The sequence below is a fragment of the Solenopsis invicta genome, chromosome 9, assembly GCF_016802725.1.
Source record: "Solenopsis invicta isolate M01_SB chromosome 9, UNIL_Sinv_3.0, whole genome shotgun sequence".
Lineage (NCBI taxonomy): Eukaryota > Metazoa > Arthropoda > Insecta > Hymenoptera > Formicidae > Solenopsis > Solenopsis invicta.
Window position 1 is genome coordinate 7,864,498 of NC_052672.1, and position 23,227 is coordinate 7,887,724.

General features: G+C 35.8%; 1 protein-coding gene across 1 annotated transcript; it reads left to right on the forward strand.

Moving 5' to 3' along the window:
- The first annotated feature begins 489 nt into the window (after positions 1 to 489).
- On the forward strand, positions 490 to 23,122 carry LOC105202167. The gene is made up of 11 exons (XM_011170558.3): positions 490 to 1,617; positions 5,089 to 6,024; positions 6,105 to 6,727; positions 9,331 to 9,517; positions 14,748 to 14,920; positions 16,333 to 16,395; positions 16,488 to 16,615; positions 16,921 to 17,292; positions 19,041 to 19,384; positions 19,553 to 19,819; positions 20,452 to 23,122. Exons 2-11 carry the CDS (start codon positions 5,097 to 5,099, stop codon positions 20,895 to 20,897), a joined length of 3,531 nt encoding a protein of 1,176 aa, XP_011168860.1. The 5' UTR covers positions 490 to 1,617; positions 5,089 to 5,096; the 3' UTR covers positions 20,898 to 23,122.
- The last annotated feature ends 105 nt before the right edge of the window (positions 23,123 to 23,227 follow it).

The following is a 23,227-nucleotide window of genomic DNA, read 5'->3' on the forward strand; positions in this document are numbered from 1 at the left end:
TATAAAATTTAATTATACAAATTAGAGAAAGATTAAATTAAAAATGTTTATAATGTAATCATTAGCATTAAATATAAATTTGATATTATGTCTTATATCTTTGATATAAATTTATAAGACAGATATAGACTTGTTTATAATAAAAAAAAAAAAGTAACTGCGTCACTTTGATAAAGTAGCCAATTTAATTCGGGATAAATGCACGACGGGTGGCGCGGCGTTGTTTGAGAAGGTTTATATATTTGCCAATAAAACGATTGCTTATCATGTCCAATAACGACCAAGAAGAAGTTAATGTGCTCCTGAAAGTCTGTTTTAAACTGAAGCTGAACGTTCTCTACCCTACCTATTGAGTTAGCTCCAGGCTTGCGAGAGTGGGTGGGTCCGACACACGGTCGATCCAAGAACCGAATCGGTCGGTTGGTACCGGTACAACTGGTAGGGAGAGACGGATGCCGTGTAACAGTCGGGGCCCTTGGGGCCTCTCTAGCGACTCAGAAGAGGGGAGAACAGGGGGCAAAGGCACATTCCAAGGCAGAACGGCTGCCAGTGAAGGTGGAAGGCTCCAACACTCTCTCACGATATCCTGCTCCGCGTCTCCTCTCCGTCTCTACGTTATCGCGGTAATAACGTGAAAATTTTATCGAGAATTATCGATATCGTGTTGAGTTCCGACAAAATTTGAGAATATCTTTATTTCTTTTCCTGCTGTGCTGGATCACGTTTCGGAGTTCGACGCATTCTTGTGATTGTATGAGCCTACCTGTGTGTGGCGTAGTGTACAAATTGTGAAAATTTCGTCAGTTTAGTGAAGAGAACGGAAATTACAGTTTTTGCTGTTTGTGATTTATCGTGTTGGGTTCAACATCAGCGTGACATCGATATAAATTTTGTGAATAACAAATGTGAGTTCTAAGCTGTTCGTTACAATAATTAACTGCATTGAAGAATTCGTTCGTCGTTAGAATTTACTATAGGACAGACTAGAAAACTCTGGAAATTTTAAATTCCAAATTGTATGCAAAGTTCTTAAGTCGCCATTAATCAAGACTGACTAATTTCAAATATTTAACGGTTCTTGCCATCACAACGCTTGTTTGTGAGTTTATATATCAGTAATCCATAGTAATTTATAGAGAGAATCAATGTGCACTTCATCTTTCGACATTGCTTTATCAAGAAGCTCCGTATAAATAACCGATTGCTCAGCGAAATTTTATCGCCGTCAACGGAGGAACTCTCGAGGAACTCTTGCATCTGTTGCGCCGGCTCGTTACTCCTGCTCTTTGCCATGGGACTGCCATGGTTCCTTACGATATGACGCTTCCAGAAATATCGAAGCCTCGTTAAGAAGCGTCGCATCGGCTAACAATTGGGAAGGCAGAAAAAGGAAGAGAGAGAGGAAAAAGGACTTTGGGACACGCACCTTTGGAAAATGCACTATCTCGCAATAGCAGGAGGCTATTCCCGAGGGATAACGAGGAACGAAGACCGTTCCGTTGCACAACGGGGCCTTGCATCGTGCGCCGATCTTCGAGCACGCGGAAGGCAGAGCGCAGTCGTCGGGCGACAGTGATTGAGAGGATCCGGTCGACTCTCGGGAAAACCGATTCGCAGGTGAGCGCAAACGACGACGTTACATTTCGATCGCGCCACAGATTACGGCGGGCCTTTAAGTGCAGCCGAGCGATTTCGTAACGCTCGTGCGAAACGCGGGGCCTGTACCGCCGACGAAAAGGTCGTCACTTCTTCTCACGGTCTCGCAACCGCATCGGCGAGTCGTATCGCGAAAAGTAACCTGGAGAAACTCTTAAGCGTGATTCTGCGCATAATCGATTATGTCAACGGGAATTACTTAAAAGATATTTACGTGTTACATATCGCGCAATATTCTTTGGATGATGATTCGTGATTCGCATACGTTAAAACGTTCATCACGGATGCTATCAATTATTTTTCACTTCGTTGTTACTTATTTCGCAAATCAGTTTCGATCTAACTTGTAGATCCATTCCGCAATTTCGAGATCACAAGATTAGGCTTAATCGACAGTCTCAATCGATTAAATTGGATCAAATTTATGATTACGAAAAGTCACACCGGAATGTTCTTTGTAAGCGAGAGTGCTGGATCGATTTCATCGATGAGCGAGCGCGACGAGCGTTCAACTGTACTTTTCTGGATATAAGCGAAATTAAATCCACGTGTCGCGAAGATATTTCCATTCTTGCCGACTACTGCGAGATCATCGAACGACAGAAAAAAACTTGCGGCGTCCGAGCCCAAGCCATCGGCATCGAACTTGACCGTGGCCTTCGAAGTCTTTGCGCTCGTATAACGAGATACGAGGAATGTGAGCGGCCCGGAGTCACTGGTTGTACTTACGAAGACCACTTCGGACTCTGGTTGTAGCAGTTAGATGCCGGACATCAAACGAACTCGACGCGATATTAAAACGTACTTTCGCAAGGCAAAATTTTTATGCGCAAATTTTTTTTAATTTTTATAGATTTTCTCGTGTGGATGAGTAACTTGCACAAATTGGAATGGATTTAACGAGTTTCGAATGATATATCTGACACTGATTAAGAGAAAAGTTGCTGAAAGTATCTCATAAAACGCATCTCTTTAATAATTTACAGTTTTGCTTTATATCAGCAGAAATTAATAACAAAAATAAAATAAGAAATAAGTATTATAGACAAAAATTTAACAAGTTTTGTCTTGTTTTCTATATGCTATCAACTCTAAAAGAAACCAGATACATTTGATCTAAATTTTTTATTAACTATATCGCTGGTAATAACGCAATTTTATTTTGAATTATATTATATTTTTGTAAAAGAAGACTTGTTGTAAACCATTTTATATTTATTATATATGTATACATATTTACAATTTTTATAAAAATTAAATCAATATTTTTATGAATTCTGTCAAATTTCTTAACTCGTACCATCAGAAATTTTACTATAATATAAATAATACTAATGTAAGATTGATAAGTGATAACAGTGAAACTAATAATCGCTTTGAATAAAAACATGTCAATATGTCAATTATAAAATTAAATTTAAACTAATTTTATTTCGGTATTTTTACTGTTTTTGATCGCTATTTATTAATTATTAAATATTTGATCGCTTTTTTGATAAATTATTAATAAAATAAATATTAGTTAATAGTTCCTTATATTCTTAATTAATTTAATTCATAAATTTGGTATTTTTGAAGACGATACGATTTAAGAGATCATAAGTGCGCTTTAGGCGACCAATTTTCTAAATCTATATCTTTTGCAGCGTATTACAGAGAAGCTTATAATAAATTAATTTGTTATTACTGAAAAGCTTAACATGTAATGATAGATATCTGAACATAAAGCTACTATTACGAACTTTGATTTACATCCAAAACAGCTTCAAATGTAAAATGTAATAAAAAATTAATTTAAATGACATGCATTTGTCAACTTTTTTCTATAATCTTATTAATTAGTAAAGAAACAACAGAAAGATTTTGTATAAATTTTCTCCAGATTTAAGCAAATGGAACTTTGATAATTTTTAAACACATCTTCATTTCTTCTAAAAAAATATTAATATATTTTTAAACGTATCTAATATTATATTTCTTAAATATAAATATTTATTTAATTAAAACGAATCTATCTGGATAACTATTTTTAATAATTTATCTACACTTAATTATCTGTTTAAATTACAATCTGAAGTTTTCTCATGCCCAGTATAATAAACTTACAATTGAAATCCGTAACAATTCCTAACGAGGTAAACGGGTAATAAACCGCTTCAGTGCCTTCTTGAAGTCTTCTCACAATGCTTGGTCGTAAAAGACCTCCCATCTTTTGAAAAGTCATGACGAACCACTAAAGTCTTTTCAAAGATGTTTATTCAAGTTCGGAGGAAAGTCATTGGAAAAGTTTTAACGACGAATGGTGATAAAGTTTCGCGAGCGCTTTTGCATCCGACACCACGCCATCGTGGCTTGTCATAATTTAGAGATGCGTCAGTTTCATTAGCTGATTTCTGCTAACAAAATTAGCTAACAAAATCTTTTCAATATTTTAATATTTTTTTGTAATTTTATAGAACTTTTTTACCAGAATTAAGGATATTCGGTAAATTGTAAAAAAAAAGTTTATTCTAATAATAAAATTAACTATTCAATGTTTAATATAAAATTTATGAGATTTTCTCTTTAACATTATGAGCTCATTTAAAAATCATATTTGCATAACTTGTTTAAGAAATTATTTTAAAACTTACTTGTAACATTTACAATATAATACTTGTAATATTTGTTTAAGAAATCTATTTAAAACAATACTTTTTCAATTTTCCCTTTTCGCGTCACGCCGACAGAAGCGCATGTCAAATAGGAAAACTGGATTATAGTTATTCAGCAACGGCTCACGGTTTTTATTCGATTGCAAATGGATTCAACTCATTACTGTCATACGCGTGATAGCTCGAGACGAGGGTTGGCAGCAACGGCGTTGACATACCGGCCGTCTAGATCAGGATCGATGCGTCGAACGATTCACGAGTGCGCGATGACCGGTATTTTGTGTATCGCGACGAGTGGTGGTTCGTTTTGATGTCCTGCATCGTTGCACTTGATAAATCGCTTTATATTACGAAACAGCGGGAGCTACCACGAGCAACATATAAAAACAGAGATCGACTGGGGAGATCCGTCTAGCGAGCACTTTGTTTCACATCTTCTCATATTTATTATGCAGTTGACTAATACACTCCGCGTAATTTCTCTGTTATTTTTTGAGGAAGAATAAAAATCTTTATGAAACTAAGCTAGTCATTAAAATTCCTTTTTTTTACAAAATGAGTAATAATAATTACAAAAATTATTTGTATAATTATATTGTAGTAAGTTTTTTCTAATGTTAATAAAATTAGAACAAATTATTAAAAAATGCGCCAAGAAATCAGAATAAAAAAATTCTATAAAGATTCATTATTAAAGTTTCTTGAAATTGAAGCAATATTTAAGTATGTATTGTGAATCTTGCAGATTAAATCTGTATGTTTTGTACATTATTTCTAGATCTTAAAATGTCTCAACCAGAACTGATTAGCGATTTGGATGTGCCTGAAAATCCACAACATCCCTGTCAGTGTTCCACGATCAACAATATGGATCCCATGAGGACACCGAGAGACAGAATGGAAAGAAATATAAATAGTAGGATCTCCAACAATCAAGAACTCTCGCGAAATCTGGAGAACTTACAGAACGTTTTCGAGCCAATACGAAGGTTGGACAGTCCCCATCAAGATAAATCGCAGATCAATCTGGACAACGCTAGGAATGCCAATCTTCTGGAACATCAAACAAATATGTCGCCTAATTCTAGATCCATGAATAATCAGAGTTCGTTGCTATCCCTTCACGGACACAATCTTTCGTGCAGTCCTCGTAATTTAGATCTGTCTCGCAATCTGGCTTTCGAGGCCGCCCGAAGAGTCCAAGAAACATCGACTCTGCAGGACAACCAGCACAATTTAACTTCGAGTCCTAGTCCTTTGCTGGAAACAGGACCGAATTTGCTTGACACAACCGGCAAAGAATTAGATAAGCAGCTGGAAGATCACGCCAGCTTGTCGCCGCAGAAACAAAGCTCCAGCAAGGAAAAACTGAAAAACGTGCAGCAGGTGTTGAATCCTTACCAGCATCATCACGAGCCCGCGGCGATGGAGCGTAGCGTCCATGGACACTTTCATGGCGATATACACAACCACGTTCACAAGCACGCCGACAATTTCAGAAGCAACACGAATATCGATGAAAGTTTAATGGGTTTTCAACAACACCAACGACAACACACGCATCATCATCACAGCAATGTGAAAACGAACCATCATCATGGATCCGGAACACATCACGCGCATACGCAAGGGATGACCGGACATCATTATGGAAGTATGACAACTAGTCTTACTAACCACGTCCATGGAAATTCTGGTGCTTTAAACGGATCAGGTTTGTGTCTTGTATTTTTACAATCTTTCTAATCTTAATAACTATCATATGTTGTAATAAGTTGGCTGTTGTCGTTCCAGGTTCCGGTTCTATGAATCAAACCAGTTCTGCCACTTCTATCGGACACCATCATTCTACGGCGATGCCCATTGCGGCCACGATAAACCACTTAAACTCCCCCCACAGTCATCATCGGCTCAATGCCGGCTCCAGCCTGGCTCATCACTCGAACACTGCTTTCCCCAACGATCATCACGGTACTTCGGGTGCTCTAAGCGGCGCTTCGTCGAATTCGAGCATGATGAACCATGGCGGATCGCCCACGGTGCATCGGCACGTGGTCAATGTCAACAGTAGCTTATCGACGACACCCTTGGGTGGTCATCATCACGGCAGCTCGTCGGGTAGTTTAACTGGTCACTCTAGCGTGAACCATCATCACGTTAGTTCCGGTATATCGTGCGAGTCCTCATCGTCAAACGCTAATACTAGAACGCACAGCAGATTGGATCACGATCATCATCATCACCTGCAATCGGTGCATCCATTGCACGCGAGTCATCCCGAGACCAGGCCAAGAGATCGAGCGCCATCAAGTTTGGATCACCATGGACATCTCCATGGTCACGTGCACAATCATAGCCATCCGCACGGGCAGAGCGACACTAAAAACGCGGCTCTTATGGGCATCGACGCCATTCAGGTATGCAAATCTGGATTATTTTGATTTATTCTACATGGAATTCATGAACTTTTTGCACAATGACTGCTTGAGTCATTACAAAATTTAAAAACCTTCTCGCCTCCTCTGCATCCTCTCTTGTAATCGTAAAAGGACAGTAGAAATTAATTAGATCTTGCACGATTGCACTTCCATAAATTTTCTTCGTGCTTCGCCAAATGAGGAGAATGACTTATGCCACCGTTCCGCCCAACGGCTCGTATATTCCTAGCCGTTTTTGCCGCCACATCTGAGAAAATACATGTTCGTGAATCGCCATATCTCTATCCGCGCACGCTTGAGTTACGTTCGCCGTGTCCTGGCCACGCGAGAAGCTATAAATCGTGTACTAAGCAACGGTTCTGCCCTTAGAGCTTATATCAGGAAATATTTTCAGCCGAGGGCCAAATGTGCAGCGCGCGCACGAATGATTAATGATCGGTGCCCGTTGCAGAAATGTTCGAATTTCGCCGCGAGTGCGACAAAAAATATTTTATCGGGCATTCTTTGCCCGCAAGTGTTGATAACGAAGCTTAATGAGATGCTGACATTGAAAGTCATACGATCTAGTTCTCGCTCGACTTTTATAATTACCGCCTAGAGCTAGATAGTTAATGACCGAGAAAGAAAGACACCATATATATGTATAACGTCATTAATAATAACACATAGCGCACAGTGGACATTTACTGCTCGTAAAAATTAATTATTTTACTTTTATTATTTCGATACTGCTCTTAAAACTCATTAACAATTCATGCTCAGTATCCTTAGCAATTTGATATATTATGATGTAAATTAATCTGCATAAATTATGATTAGTTACTTCAGAGTTAACGATATAACACTGTTAGGTGTACAAATGATCCACTTTAAAATTTAGTATTTATTGTTGACACATACCGATATAGTTTAATGATGAAAGTAATTCTCATTATTTCTTAACAATTTCTTTTACCTTTTACGCCTTTATAGATTCCGGCTCGATATGAAAACTAGTATTTCTTGCAATAAATTCATCAGTTCATTTTTTACATTTCTTTTTTTTATTAAACAAAATATGTCGCATCAAACAAATAATAATCTAATCTCGTCAGACGAGGCCGAACATTGTCAAGCACCAATTTAATTGAACGATGACCTTTTCTTATCATCGCCAGTTGCAAATAAATTATTGCAACTTTCCTTCACCAGATCTGGCGTACTCATATAACGCTTTAGGATTATCATTTGTTCCTTCGATACAACACGCTTTATGTGATAAAAAAATAGATAAAAGTCAAAGAAATATGAAAGTAATGTCATCAAACAAATTTATCACAAGAAACTTTCTATCGAATTGGAATTCACAATTTGTCTGAAACGTGAAGAAAAGTATTGAAAAATAACACTCCGACAAAATTTAACTTTTTTTAAATTGTTTTCAAGTAGAGCGTCATTTCTCGAAGATTTTTTATTGCATAATTTAAATCCGTGCTCAGAAAAATACTATCACATCACATTTTTGAAAAAAATAGTGTAATATAGGCAAAACATAATAATTTGGATCATATTTAAAATGGCATCAGGTTTAAAAAAATTTAATTTTTGCAATTTTCTTTTCGCTATTTTAAAATGCAATCTTTTACCTGCAAAATAAATTTTTTTTTATTTTTGTACGATTTTTTAAGACCAAGTTACATGGGTTTTAAATTAGGCATCTCTCTCTCTCTCTCTCTCTCTCATCTATCTAGTAAGTATTATATTTTAGTTCGCGCGCACTTTTATTTTTGTGTGTATTACATATTTTGTATTTCTTGGACTTAATATTCTGATATTAATATGAGAGTAAAGATCAAATCGCTAAAAGATCATTTAGCTACAATATATATTTCCGGACCACGCGTAGGCAGCCTTTGTTACACTCTGTTTTTTATATTTCTTTTTATTTCACTTTTTTATTTTTTACTTTTTATTCTTGTTTTATTTTTATTATTTTTTATTTTTGTCTACGTTTATTTTATTTACAAAGTGACACACGGCCGACCTCGAGTGAGCGCCAGACAGTGATAATTTTAATTTCAAACCCATGTAACTTGGTATTAAAAAATGATAAAAAACAAGAAATCTTATTTTCAAGATAAAAGATAATACTTTGAGATAGTGTATAATAAAATTGGATAAATTAAATTTCCTTAACCGCAATATCATTCTAAATATGCCCAAAATTGTCATTTTTAGCCTACATTACCCTAGATTTTTTCGGAAATGTGCAATAATGCTTGCAAATTCTAAGGATAGTATTATTTTTAGCGTTAAAAGATACTCTAGAAATAGTATTTTGTAAGCCAAAGATAAGGTCAATATTAGACAGCGTAATGGAGATTAATTTTATCTTTAAATTATACAGATATTTTTCGATAATAAATATTTGATAACAAATAGTGGATCATTTATTTGTACGTCTAAAATTGTTATTGCAATTTTTTAATTTTATTCATGTAATGCAGAAAGATTTTTTATAAAATGCTTTCTTGCATCCTCCTTTGTTAGACGAACGCCATTGAGTCTTGACGTAATTTAACATGAGTACTTCGACCTTTTAGGTTTCAGTTCCAACAAAGAACAAATGTCAATGTCACGTAATGCAGTCCGGTGGAAACAACGGTGGAACTGAAGGCGAGAGTGACGAAGGCGTTGAAGTGGCATCAAGAACGCACCAACCTCCTGCTCTTCCACCGCGTCCTCCACCGAGGCCAATGAGACGTTACGAGGCGACTACTGCCAATCAATGTAAGTAACTTGATTTTTGCACGCTCTATTTACATAATTTGTATTTCTTGAAACAATTGGAGAAAGTAATATGTATAAAAAGTGGCATGTACACAAGTTTCGATACTCTTTACAATCGTCAAATCTAAAAAAATAAAAATTGAGTTTACGCAGTTTTTATGTGATTTCTCTCTCTACGAGATTTAAAGAATATTTAGAATTAATGTAGAACAACTATTAAAGCTTCAGTTGTAATAATTAAAAGTAAATTGGTTAACTATGTAAATTAATTCTGCATATTAAAATGTATATAGATGTCACTTTTATAGTTATCACTATTCTTTTTTCTTTGAGTTATAATTATGTTTGACTAAAAAGCTGCCGACGAAAATGTAACTCTACGTATAATACATAAAACGTTTACGGTTTGCTCAATTTATTATAATTAAATCTTCTATCAAATCTTTGCTTCCAACGATAAACTTTATTTATTATTGAATAATTCATGATAGCAAACAGAGTCATATTCTTTAGGGATTTTATTACCGCGTGCAATATTTCCCGTTCTTGCATGCCGATGTGAATAGTCGATATGGATGACGTTAACACCCACTCCATATGACTTAATTTCCATTCGAGATTGAAATGTCAGGCAGTCGTTGAAACGTCAGGCGGCGTTTCCTGAAAATTCGACCGAAATGACGTCGGAACGTTGGTCGGTGGTAGCTCCATCCTATGCCGGGTAGTTTCACGATCATGCCGACAATTGCACTAACAGCCGGATGAGGAGGTGGCGATGTTGGCGCGGGTGTCTTATCAGACGCGGACGCGCGTTATCGACGACCACGCGTTAGATTTCTACCCCGTTCGCTCGGGGAATTGCATCCCCGCATTCCTACAGAATTTCAACCCTCGGCCGCGCCGGGTCGCTCGAATCATCCGGGGGTATATCGACCAGTCGATGCACCAACCGAGAGTAGGACGATCCTCCCCGTTGAGGGATGCGAGCGACTTGAAAGTGGCTCGACGATACGATAGCCACCGCGCTAACGATGTGGTGTTTATGTGCTAAGCGTGTTTCGAATCGTCTCCTTGATATTAAAAAAAACTCGGTTCACCTGAATCTCGTGTGAACTTGACAAAATCATCGCTCACGGCAGCCGCCACCTGTGGGACACATCACAACGTGTCCGCCAGCGACCACTGTGAATTCTCTCGAGTGCGCGATCGTCGATACGAGAGTGAATTTTCGTGTCTTGGGAAGAATAGACGATGGAAATCAACAGGATGACAATTGAATCACTTAGATCTAACAAAGATCTGTGCGCGAAGCTAAATATTGAATGACAATTAATTGAGAATATTGGAGTTGACGTTAGTAATAATTTTCGATGACGACTATTAACGGTGAAAGTGAGTTGACCCAGCCGGAAATGCACGACGAACAGGTGACCTTGGAAAATGGAGAACTCTCATGGTGACACGTGACCCACGTAGAATATCGCAGACACGTATGGTCGAATGATAGCTATGCATTACTTATTATGTCGATTAATGCCGCTATAAATATTGAGTTTTTGTTCATAACGTCCATTATTCCTACGTATATAAACAATTGCAATTTTTGTATAATAATGAAAAACGGTTATTGCGTATAATCTAATTTATTTTAACTATCTTACGCTTTTCTCGAAGAGAATAATTTAGTTTTTATTAGTTTACATTTCAATGTAATGAAGTTAAAACAATTAAGTCATTTATACAATTATTTTCTTCAATATTTATGCAGTTTTTCTTTTTTTCAAATATACTTTTGCATTTATGTCAAATAAATTTTTAATTGATTTTTATTATTATTTTAATGGAGAAGATTTCGAGGAAAGAAAAAGAAGAAATTATAGATATTTATAATACATTTTTTCAAAAATAATCTAATGATTGTATCGTATTACAAAAAAATTTTTAACTTAAAATTTTAAAAATATTTGATAAAATAGTACTTTATCGCGTTAAAATGGACAAGCATTAATAATAATACAATTCTAAAAATTGATGATATTAAAAAAACAAAATGCTTCAAAACGAATTGTTAATCATTGCATTCTGATGCTAAATTAAATTTTGAACAATTTGTATTAATATGTTATTCATCCTTGTTCGTACTATTTTTATTCTATGTAGAATCAATCGAATGAATCAAGAATTCTACCCGATTTAGTCAAAATTATTCGCCGCAGCGGCGCGGTTAAATTGTCGGCGGCGCCATGTGACGACGAGTGATAAAAACACAGGAACGAGCACGCGGGATTATTGAAGATTGTCGTGAGCTGACGCAGAGCAACGCGAGGAAGATGGATGGCTACCCGGTGCTCCAAATAGTGCGTTGTCGCCTCGGAACGGAAATGGAAATGGACAACCAGGGCTATCCGTTCCCGATAGCGGCACACTCGCACTCGCACTTGCCGCATCCGGCGAATCACGCGCATTTCCCGAGGCCGCATTATCCGCATCCCTGTGGTACGCCGACAAACCCCTTTCGCTTATCAGCCACCCCTTTTCACGCTCCCTTTTGTGCACTCGTGTGCATGCTTATTAATAGGCACCGCGTGACGCTGTCTTAAGGCAAGGTCAAAGGTTGCGGCACCTCGCTCTTTCAACGCTCGCATAATACGCTGGATTTTTACAATACAATTTAAAATTAATAATTTTTAATTAAATATCGATGTATAAAATTATCAATCTTAATCAGCGCGTTTTGTTTGAAATTATTATTATTTTTTTTTATAAATGTCGCAGTATTCACAAAGTAACAAACTTCAGACGAGAGATCTCCTTTCGTATAATTTTTTTTTTATCGGGGAAAGAATGACTTTATATGTGTCTTCTCTATCAAGAAATGTGACGGCACAATTTGAGATTGCTTTGCTACAATATTAGATTCCGTTTCTATTTGCACTTTCTTAGACAAATATTAGATCGTAAATTTTCTGATGCGGCTATTACCGCAACTGATCCATATCACCAAGCCGAATAGTACCATAGCAAAAGTTGTTCTCGATGTCAGCTATCTACGCCACATATGTATAAAATATTTTTAGCTACGCGGCACTGAAATAGCATTCGCGAAATATCTACAATTTAGCGAAGATTCTTCGCGTCAGATTGTTGTACATTTGTATAAATTAGATCTAAAGAGACTACACAAATCTTTTGTTTCATCTTTATTCCCGTGGTAGCTGCAAAGTATCTCAGATATTCTGTCATATATTTTGTCACATTAACGAGAAACAACATGTAATCTTACATGTATTTTCGCATACAAGACTCAAAATCCTGAAAACAAACATGAAATACCTAATTCGTTCTAGACCCATTTAGGCAGAAATTTTTTCCGGCGGTAAATATAACGCAGGTAAGGCGTGCCGTGACAGGTCGAAGGTCTAGACATTGTGTTAGACCCAAGGAAGACCACAGAGCTTCATCCATTTCCCAACCGTGAATATTCCATTAAAGTAGGATGAGCGTACGTTTTGACGTTAAGGTCACCGTTTTTCCCATCATTGTCCTCGGAAACGTGAAAACGGTAGATTCACTCCCCCCGGAGAAAGGAATCGAAAGAGAGGAGTTTTCTTAAGGATTCCATTCGACTTTTCCCCTCTGTAAGAATTTCCACTCCGTAAATTTTATATCCCGCCTTTTCCAACGGTATAGATTAGGATCAGAAGACGCATCACGCTTCAGGTACTTTTTGAAGATATTTGTCGAAACCCGTGCTTAACGTATATCGAATCCCTCCCTGGAGTTTAAATCGTTCTTTCACCCCGGATTTTTATTTCAACAGGTCCTTTCAATTTTCACTAGTTATATCTTACGTTGGAAGCAAATATAAATTTTTGACATTAATAATTGCTTCTCGTCTTTATAAATATATTTTTAATGCCGTTTACGCTCCAATATTTTGTTCTGAGATATATTTGTAGTTCGTTTTAATTTTAAGATCATCTTGAGTATCACATCAAAAGATACTGATACAGCTTTATGATTGATTTACATCTTAATCTTTACTCTGCACTCAAAGTGATTTTAAATATAAAAACGGACTAGAAAAATTGACCTTAATTTTCCAATATTTTTAGCGCGTCAACAATTATCCGATAAAAAAAAATTAATTCTAAGAGCCTCCTAAAGATAGGAATATTAGTTCATTGTCTTCAAAGCTATGCGGTATATCGACGTTCGAGAATTCATTAAGAGAGAACTTCCAATACGGTTGGCGCACTGGACTCAATAGAGGAAGCTTTTGACAATGGAAGTCGAACCCGGATGCCGTCAGGCGGAGTAACACACAGCTGCGTTGAACGTTACAAAAGCAACGTCGTAGGCATTCCCCAATGTGGTCGGGATAGAAGCGGAAATACAATACGGTGGTTTCTGAGTTTCTACGAGAATTGCGAGATAGGCAATAAAAGCGATTGAAATTATTCATTCAGTGTTTTCGAATGAATAAACTGAAACACATCGAGCGCCACTTCGATTCCAATGCCTTTGCTTTAATTCTCTTTCATTCATTAATTTACGAGGCTCGACATTTTTCATTACTCGCACTCTTGTGATTGTTATCATTTATCACGTGTCTGTAAGGGCCTATCCGACGGCCTTAAATGTCCTTTGTGGGACTATCGACCCTTTCCGGGAGAAATCCCAGCGGGAGTAAAGCGTGCTGGGTCCTCGGTTAGCGGGATAATGATTGTCCTCGCGTGAGAACCCAACAGCCGTAGTCCTGATCTGGTCACAATGAGAAACGTGCCGCGAGCGAAATTCCTCGAATATCCGTAGACAGCGATTACCTTCGAACTCACGTTGATATTCACGTTTCGATAATGCATCGTCGGCGAGACTGAAATTAACTGCAGCCTTGACATCACCAGATTTACGATCCGCGTCATTGCGCACCGATAGCGAAATGCTCCTCGTGTATCATTTTATTTTTATCTCTAGGACCCGAGAGAAATTTGATAAGAATATTTTGTTTGCTGATATTCAGCAAACTTATTTTTGAAAAATCAGTTCGATTTGTCGTAATATTAGAAGTGAATTAGATTGTTGAATTCTCAAGGGAAGAAAACAACAATCACCTGCAAGTAGTTTTAGATCGAGTCGTGATCTTGCATTTATTATCAAAATATCGTATCCTGTGCACGCGCAAGGCTTTTCATCGAAGCGATTAGAATTTCATGGATCTGTTTTGCAGGTCACACCGGCGAAGGTGGTTGCTGCAAGAAGTACGTTGTCCTTTGCTACCTCTGCGGTGGATTGAGCGCGGCGGTCGGCAGTCTTTTTTTGGCGGTGCACGCGATCCTTTCGGCCCACACGGACAGTCTAGCGCTCTTCGAGACCGTACCGTCTTACATTCCCGGCATTATGGTGAGAGACAAGGATCAATTGGTCGTATTGCCAAATGCGTCTTGGCGTACCGATAACCATGCTGATGGACGCATGCAAAAAAATGTTAATGTATCAAGCAGTAGCATATCAAGCAGTAGCATCACAAGTAAATTAACTCTAGAACGTTAGTCAAGTTTTTTATACCGCTGGCATAATTATGCACATGATTAATTTCTTTTAATTTTATGAGCTCTCGCACAGCGAATCCGTAATGCGTAGTGTTTGTTTTATTCGTTTGATTACTACGCGTATAGTAAGGGAGAGTTGTCGAATAAGTACTCCTTAAGTTATTTTTTGCTTTTTATGTTTCCCATTTGGTACTGATTTATATACAAATAAACGTAAGAAATTATAACTCGATGTTTCAAGTACAGATTAATTATACGACTTTTTGCAACAGGCTGCAAAAGATATAATTTAAGCAACCGATTATTTAAATTGCACATACCTGTGGATCTCTCAAATTTATTTTTAATAATATTGATTTCTTCAATTGAAAATGTAAGATTAATAATAGAAATTATTAATTAATTTTTATTTTATTAATAATTTATATTTAAAAAAACAAATATTTAATAATTAATAAATAACAATAGTAAAAACATAAGGAAATTAAATTAAATTATTTTTGTAATTGACATTTTTAATTTTACATAAATATCACTTATTGTAATAAAATTTCTAGTGATTTAAGAAACTTGATAAATTTTATAAAAATATTGATTTAACTTTTATAATAATTTTTAATGTATACAATAAATGTCAAATATTTTACGATAAATTATATCTCTTTTACGAAAATATAAAAATTTAGAATAAAATAATTGTACGATTATACATTATTATCAGCTACATAAATTAATCAAAAATAAACATTAGTTATTTCTGATTTTTTAAAGTATTATTAGCATACACCAAGTAAGAGTTATAATTTGTTAAATTTTTGTCTAATCAGTCATTTTATTTATTTCATATATTTGTCAGTAAATAATGCTTGTATAAAATAAGAATAAAAAACGTTAATAAGGTACGATTTAAACTACCAAGTACATTCAACAACTCTTCCCTAATATTTGAAGATACATGTGATTTAATGGCGACCAAATAAGCGTAAAATCATTACTGTCATATTATTCAATAACAAAAATAATTATTCAATAGTATTTAATGTTTTTCTATATATGTTGTATACAATAACAATATGAACAAACTCTTACCATAACTCGGAATAATTTTTAAAACATTTCAACATCATGTATCGCAATCCTTTTAAATAATCCCTTTAAAAAATGTATACAATATTATTTTAAAATATTTAAATCCATAAAATATTTCTAAATGTTATTTTAATATTTCTTGATTACCAAAATAATTAATTTGTTGTTTCGTAGTTGATTCTGATGGGTTTCTTCACAATGCTGTTAGCTAGGCGAAAGCATAGATACGGACTTCTGGTAAGTTCGCCGCGTAAACTTTTCGTCCCCGCAGGAAAGCCGTCATTGCCGCTGACAGTTCTGCCATTAAACTGGGTTTATAACTTTTGCAGATGAAAGTCTGCGGTTCCGTGGGAGTGGTGTGCGCCCTGGTGTGCGTGCTCGTCACCGTCACAACTACGGTAATTCACATGTCCCGATTGCAGAACCTCCGCGAGTGCGTTTACACTGCGCGTGCGAGGTATGTATATCTCCCGCTTTCGTTTATTATATCCCCGAAGAAATTACGGCCGTAAAGTGGCAAAGCGCCTCGGCATCATTATTTACGAAACAGCCATATAGTTTGCGATGATAATAACGCTTCGCGTTATTATAGAAGTTAATCCTGCTATACAGTCAAAATCTCTCTCGTATAAATGTCAAATAGCCAAACGAATCTTTCTTAATTTATAAAATACGCAAGCGTTTTAAAAGTATCGATAGTTTTGCAAAACGAGCATCCTGCACAGATATTCATTTTGAGTTTCCACGTGATGATTCGTACAGATCGTGCACGTGTTACGGTGCACAGTCGAAGGGAGGGGATCCCGGTGTGCTTTTCGAAGGGACGCCTCACTGCGAGGCGGTGCACGGCGCGCTGTCGGACTGCCTGAGGGCCCTTTTCGGCGTGTCGGTGGCCGGTATCCTGGCTTGCATATTCTCGTGCATGCTGGTGTATCAACTGTTGAGCCATGAGAAGAAGAAGATGTACTGGGAGCAATTGGAACTAAGATGCAGATCGTTGTACGGCCAGGGCGGTACCGTGGGACCGCCGGCCGGGTCCTGCGGATGCTGCAACGATTGCGGGGGCGCGAATCCGTGGTGGGCACAGACACCCGGAAATCTGTACACGCCAAATCCTGATATGGCGCCGTCCAGGTATGTACGCAAGATAATAATATTATTCAGAAAATAAATATTTAAGAGCTATATTCATCATTCTCTTCAATAAAATTTTAAGGTACGATAAAACTTTTACTGACTAAAAATCTTTAAAAATCTCAAATAAGCAACATGTATTTTTTTGAAAAGAGTCTGTGTTTTATAATTATGTGTAATTAAGTAGCAAAATTACAGCTAGAGTCACAAAAGTAATAACAAAATATTGAGAGATTATTTTATGTGTTTACCAAATATTATAATTTTATTGGGGAAACTTGATTAAAGATAGAAACTTATTAATGATAAATATTAGAAATAAACTTGTAAACAAACTAAAAAAATTTACTGGATTGTTACTAATAAAAGATTAAAAGATATAAATGCAAAATAAAATTGCAATAAAAGTCTGATTTTGCTTTGCTTCTATCTTAATCTGTTATTGCTTAAGTCTGAGAAAGTGTGTAAAAGATGGTAAAATTGTAACAGAATAATGTTAAATAAACAAGATAATGTTACGAAACTAATTGTCCGGACACATAGATATTGAAAGTTTATTTTATGATACAAATTAAAAACGTACATTTGATGGAAATGCATCATTGACAAAGATTTTCACTTCCAATCAAATTTTCTCTAAAATATAATATTTACTGAATTTGTAATATATAAAATAAATTTCCGTATCTTACATCCGGACAATTAACTCGTGATTGTACATTTAATAAATATCTAGCAGACCTCAATATTAATACTTGATAATGATGAGTGTGCCGTGTGTTTAATAAAACTGATAAATTTTAAGAATTTTATGCAAAAATAACGTGCAATAAACATTTAAAATATAATATACAAAATAATGCATCCACGTTTTGCATTATATTCTCATAATCCGTTAATATACATTATTGATTAATACGGCATTTTTCTCGGTTTTCAATATTTGCGAAAAGATTTTTCAAGTCTCGGAAATGTATTTCAGTGAACAAAGCACCCTTTGAAGTTTACTTTTATTCGCCATGGCACGAACTGGCAATAAAACGCACGACCACGCACGTCAATTGGTTTTTAAAGTACATACACCAACACACTGACGCGGCTCAGTAGATATTTCTTTGAACACTCTATCCAACGAGATACCCGTCTGGTTTGGCATCGATTCTGAAAGTATACAAAAGAAAAGATAAAAGAAGATTATATTTGTATTACGTATGATACTCGAATCAGTTCGCGAACTGTCAAAGTTTCTCTTGAAGAATGATATTTCATAGTAGATGTAATTGATAAGACAACATTTTTATCAGCGTAATTTATTTTTAGTTTATAATAGAAAAAACACATCGAGAAACACAGGAAATATTTCTACAATTTTATTTTTGAGATTAAATCAGTAGCCGACAAACAAAATTTGAAATATTTTATTTTAAAATATTTCATATTTTCTAAAGTAATAATTATATATTATATTTTAACTATATATTCAATTATTTATTCAATTATTTATTTATTTATTCAATAGAGATAATTTGATAGAGATAAAAAATTATGGAATTATTAATATATTAATCTTAAATGTATTAAAAGTTTTAGAAAAGTAGAACATGTTGTAACGAACAAATTCACTTTTATCCCTTTAATTTTGGGATAAGAAAGTTTATAATTTTAATATTAATAATAATTATTAAACTAAATTAATATTATATGAATTAATATTAATAAATATTAATTCATATTATTTTGCTTTGTAGGAGATGGCGATTACCTTGGTCGAGGTCGAGAGGTCCAGCGCCGAGTCCGGATTCAAATTATGGCTTTCACACGCAAACACGACCAACGGAAACCAACGTGGAGACCGGAACCGGCCCTTATAGTGTCTTTAACTCTCAGTCGAGTGGTCCTTACTCCGTTTTAAACGCTCCGAATGCTCCATATACTCCGAGCACCGCATCATATAGCGTTTTGGAAACTCCAGTGCCATTGTGGGGACCGCCACCTCCGTATAGCGATCCTAACAGTCCCGCTAGACGACCGCAAATGACTGAGTCGAGAGCCAGAATTGCTAAGAGAATGGATAACTTTGAAAATAACGAAGGTAAAATATCGATAATAACAAATAAAAAAACTTTGAACAAAATAATGTTAAATAATAATCAAGTAAGAAGATCGAAAAGCATATACATAAAGAATCATTAATTCACGTCATTAATTTTGGATATTTAGCATTAAAAATTAAGCTTTTGTATTTTTCTGAAATGTTTAGATCATAGATCGAGGTCCGTAAAGCGTCCTTCTGATAATTACGAAAACGCCGAGGAGATTTCTAATAGTACGGACCCCGAGGGCGGGAACGAGGGAACCATCAAAAGTCGGAGAATTAGAAAACCCTTGAAGGGCGTGGAAAATGGGGCATTTCAACAAGAAGCGAATCCCGGCCCAAAGCAATCCGAGAGCGAACTATATTTTGGTGACGTCTCCTCGTGTTGCGGACCCGAGAGCAGTTTTTACGATCTGGCTGTGGAGAAAGAAGGTACTTATTAAAATTCTGTCTGCAACAACTGAATTGCAACTATTTCAATTAATTTTATGTGACGTTAGACTAAATATCACTCTTTCATTATTAGAAATTCTTATAAATATTTTTATTCATTGAAATTCTTTACCTAATTCAAAGAATAATTTATTTCTAAATTATTAATCTCAAAGTTAAAAATTAAATAACAAGTACAATTCTAGCTCTATATATGTATGCGCAATATCAATTTGTTAAAAGGTCAGAAAAGAGCGATAGTTCAGATGTTGGAATAAAAAATATAATTTATAACTAAGAGTTTTTACATGTACGTGATAAGTCGAAATGATAGTTCGACTGTAATTAAATTTCTCACGTTTTGGATAATGTAACCATTTAAATTGCGGATAAGCCAATCTTTGTTGTCCATTCTATTTTATTTTAATTCATTCAATGTAATTTCCATATGTTGATAAGGGACAAATAAGCCCGAAACATACATGTAAAAACTCTTAGTCGTAATTATATTTTTTACTCCAACATCTAGGTTATCGCTCTTTTCTGACCTTTTACAAATTAAAATTTTTTTAAAAATTTCTTATATTTTTTGCATGTTTAGGAGTATTTTTAGCAATATTTTTCTTTTGCAGGTGCAGAACATACGGAAGGTGTAGATTATCTGGCGAGCAGGATGGGCAAGCGTCAGCTTTCGAAGAGGTCTCGATTGCCACTTCCTTTGCCTGCAGTCAACAGCGATATTCCCTGTGACAATTATGCGAACAGCGACGAACCAAGAAGCGCGAGAGGTCCGTTCCTCGCTCCAGACGCGCAATACGAGGTGATTCAACAAGGTCGTTACGGGTCCTATTACGGTTCGAAGGATGACGAGGAGCTGCAGGAGGGTCCTGCGAGTTCCAGTTACTTCCGGGAAGACGAGAACGACAGGGGACGTGAAAGGGAATATAGGGATTACAGAAATAATCAGGAGGAGGAAACACCACAGTGTTGCTTGAGCGATTCGACGACTTTAGACTCTGGTTGGCAAAGCGGAGAGCAACAGCAATCGGACGATAACGTTCGACCGGTGAACGTGTGATCTTAGACTCGTATGATTCTCACCGAAAAGGAGACAAAAGTGACGAGCAACTCTATTGGTCTCCTGCAGGGAAATGTTATACGAAAACAGTTAAATCGAAATAGCGAAAGAAATGCGCGACAATAGCTTCTGATCTGTGAATAATTTAGATCGATAGTAAGTAGGTCTTGTTCTTAAGTAAAACAAAGCGAGTGACTGAAATTGCTGGGATCCAATTCTTTGAACTTAATTTACGGAATAGAGAAGTTAGGGGAATGTTCGAGTTTGACAGATCCTAGTCGAATGGTAGGTTCGCTTTTAAAAAGCGTAGCTAAACTTAATTAAAGTTAATACACCAAGTTTAAATAACGTAGTGTAAAATACTCTAGAATAGTATGCGTGTCAGTTCATATCGATTTTCCTTCTCGAAACAAGCAGAATCGCTAGAAAAGAAATGAAAGACAACATTTCGCGCGTTTTAAATAAATTAAGCAGTCATGAATGTGACGCACGGCGTAAATAATAATTATTTAATAGTTATTAATTTTCTTTGCTAAACAAACTTCGATATTTTCATTTCATTTTAGGTATTAAAATAAATATTTTTATCGTTAAGCCCGTGTCACACAGGTTGTCGTGATATTTTTTATGTTAATATCACGAAAGTTTTGAACCAGCTTCGACCGCAATAAGCTACTTATTTGTTTGTTTCTCCTAAGCGGTCTAGTTTATATTATATTTTTATTTCTATGTGAAGTGATTGACAAACTGTACAGATGCCATAGAAAGCACAACGCTAGAGTGAATACGCAGACAAACTTTAGTGATAATTTGTAGTGATAAAAAGTTATGAAATAACGTCAAACACAAGTGCTAATCTCGATTTTGACGAGAATAAACTGCCATTAATTCCTCTCGCAAGAAGCTTGCCAGTTCAATAATCTATACGTGTAAATTTTCTCTTTTAATTGAAGAATAGACGTGATACAAATAAAATACGATCAAGTAAATAATTTATGCTATTTCTCTATAGAATCGAGTAATGTGAACAATTCAAATTCGTGCGTAAAAAAATGCTTAAAAATTCGTCGTGTTTAGCATTGGATGTAAATCAACGATCGTAACGGATCAAAGCGATGTTAAAGCAACTTGATCAATCGTATTAAAACTGTTAAAAATGTTAATCCTGTAGGACAAAATATTCGCAGCAAATTGATCTGAGTATTTTTGCTAATTGCAATGTTGCTCGTAAATAAATAAATAATAGCAAGTGTTAAGTATAACCGACAAATTATTTGCGACTGAGGAACGAACGAGATGGAGAGTGGAAGAGAAGGGAATAAATATTAGTTTCGTAGTTCGGAATCGTTTGTTGAAAATACATATCCGCTTCAATGAACGGATGTACTATATAACTACTTTAAGAGGACGTTTGCTTTATTAGATATTCATTTATTATTTCGTACTATTTATTGTATTTGTCATTTGATAAGTAATTACGTTATAAGTACTTTTACCTGATGTTTTGCTGAAATTTTATTGGAATTAAAATCGACAATTGTTCTTTGTTGGATACGCGATAAATATCATGTACAAAAGTGTGCTTTACTCTTGCCAATTAGGTGTTAGCTGTAATTCTCAAATCGCTGACTATCTCTGAGATATCACCGATCAAGCGACATTCATTCTTAAACGTAAGAATTATATTTATAATGAGAGTTTAATCTTTTGCGATTAAATAAATCGTTTTATTGCCATTCATAATTCTGATTTATTTCTTAATAGCGTTATATCTGCGACTGAAACGTCATTTGTTCCGTATTTTCCTCTCGGTTGAGAATTTTATGTCAATCTTTTATTTGACGATTGTGTGCTGTTATAATTATAATATTTTATTACTAATTTCATTTCTTCTTTAAATATTGCGTCGCGAACATTTGCTTTTGGAATCACAATTCAGGTGGACCAAGGACAATATAGAGAGAGATCAATCAAACTAATTAGACTGCTAGAACACTCGTCGGTTGTCTATTTTCGTTATCGGCCGCTCGAGATACGCAAACGCGAATAAAACGCATATTTTATCATTCGGAAGCGGCAATAGTCAGACTGTAGCGCAGTAGCTTAATGCCATTTAAGTGAATGAAGTGTACCTTAAGGGCGAGCCGCGAGTCGTAGTAAGTCCGATGCGCCATCGAGCAATGTACTTGATAATGATTAAGAATAAAGAATGATTTTGCGAGGAAGGCTGCGCGCGATACGATGGTGGTCCTCTCCTCAAACCGTGGCTTGTTCTTCTTGTTATCACACAAATGATTCGATATGTGATAGATGTGATAAGCCGAGGCGGA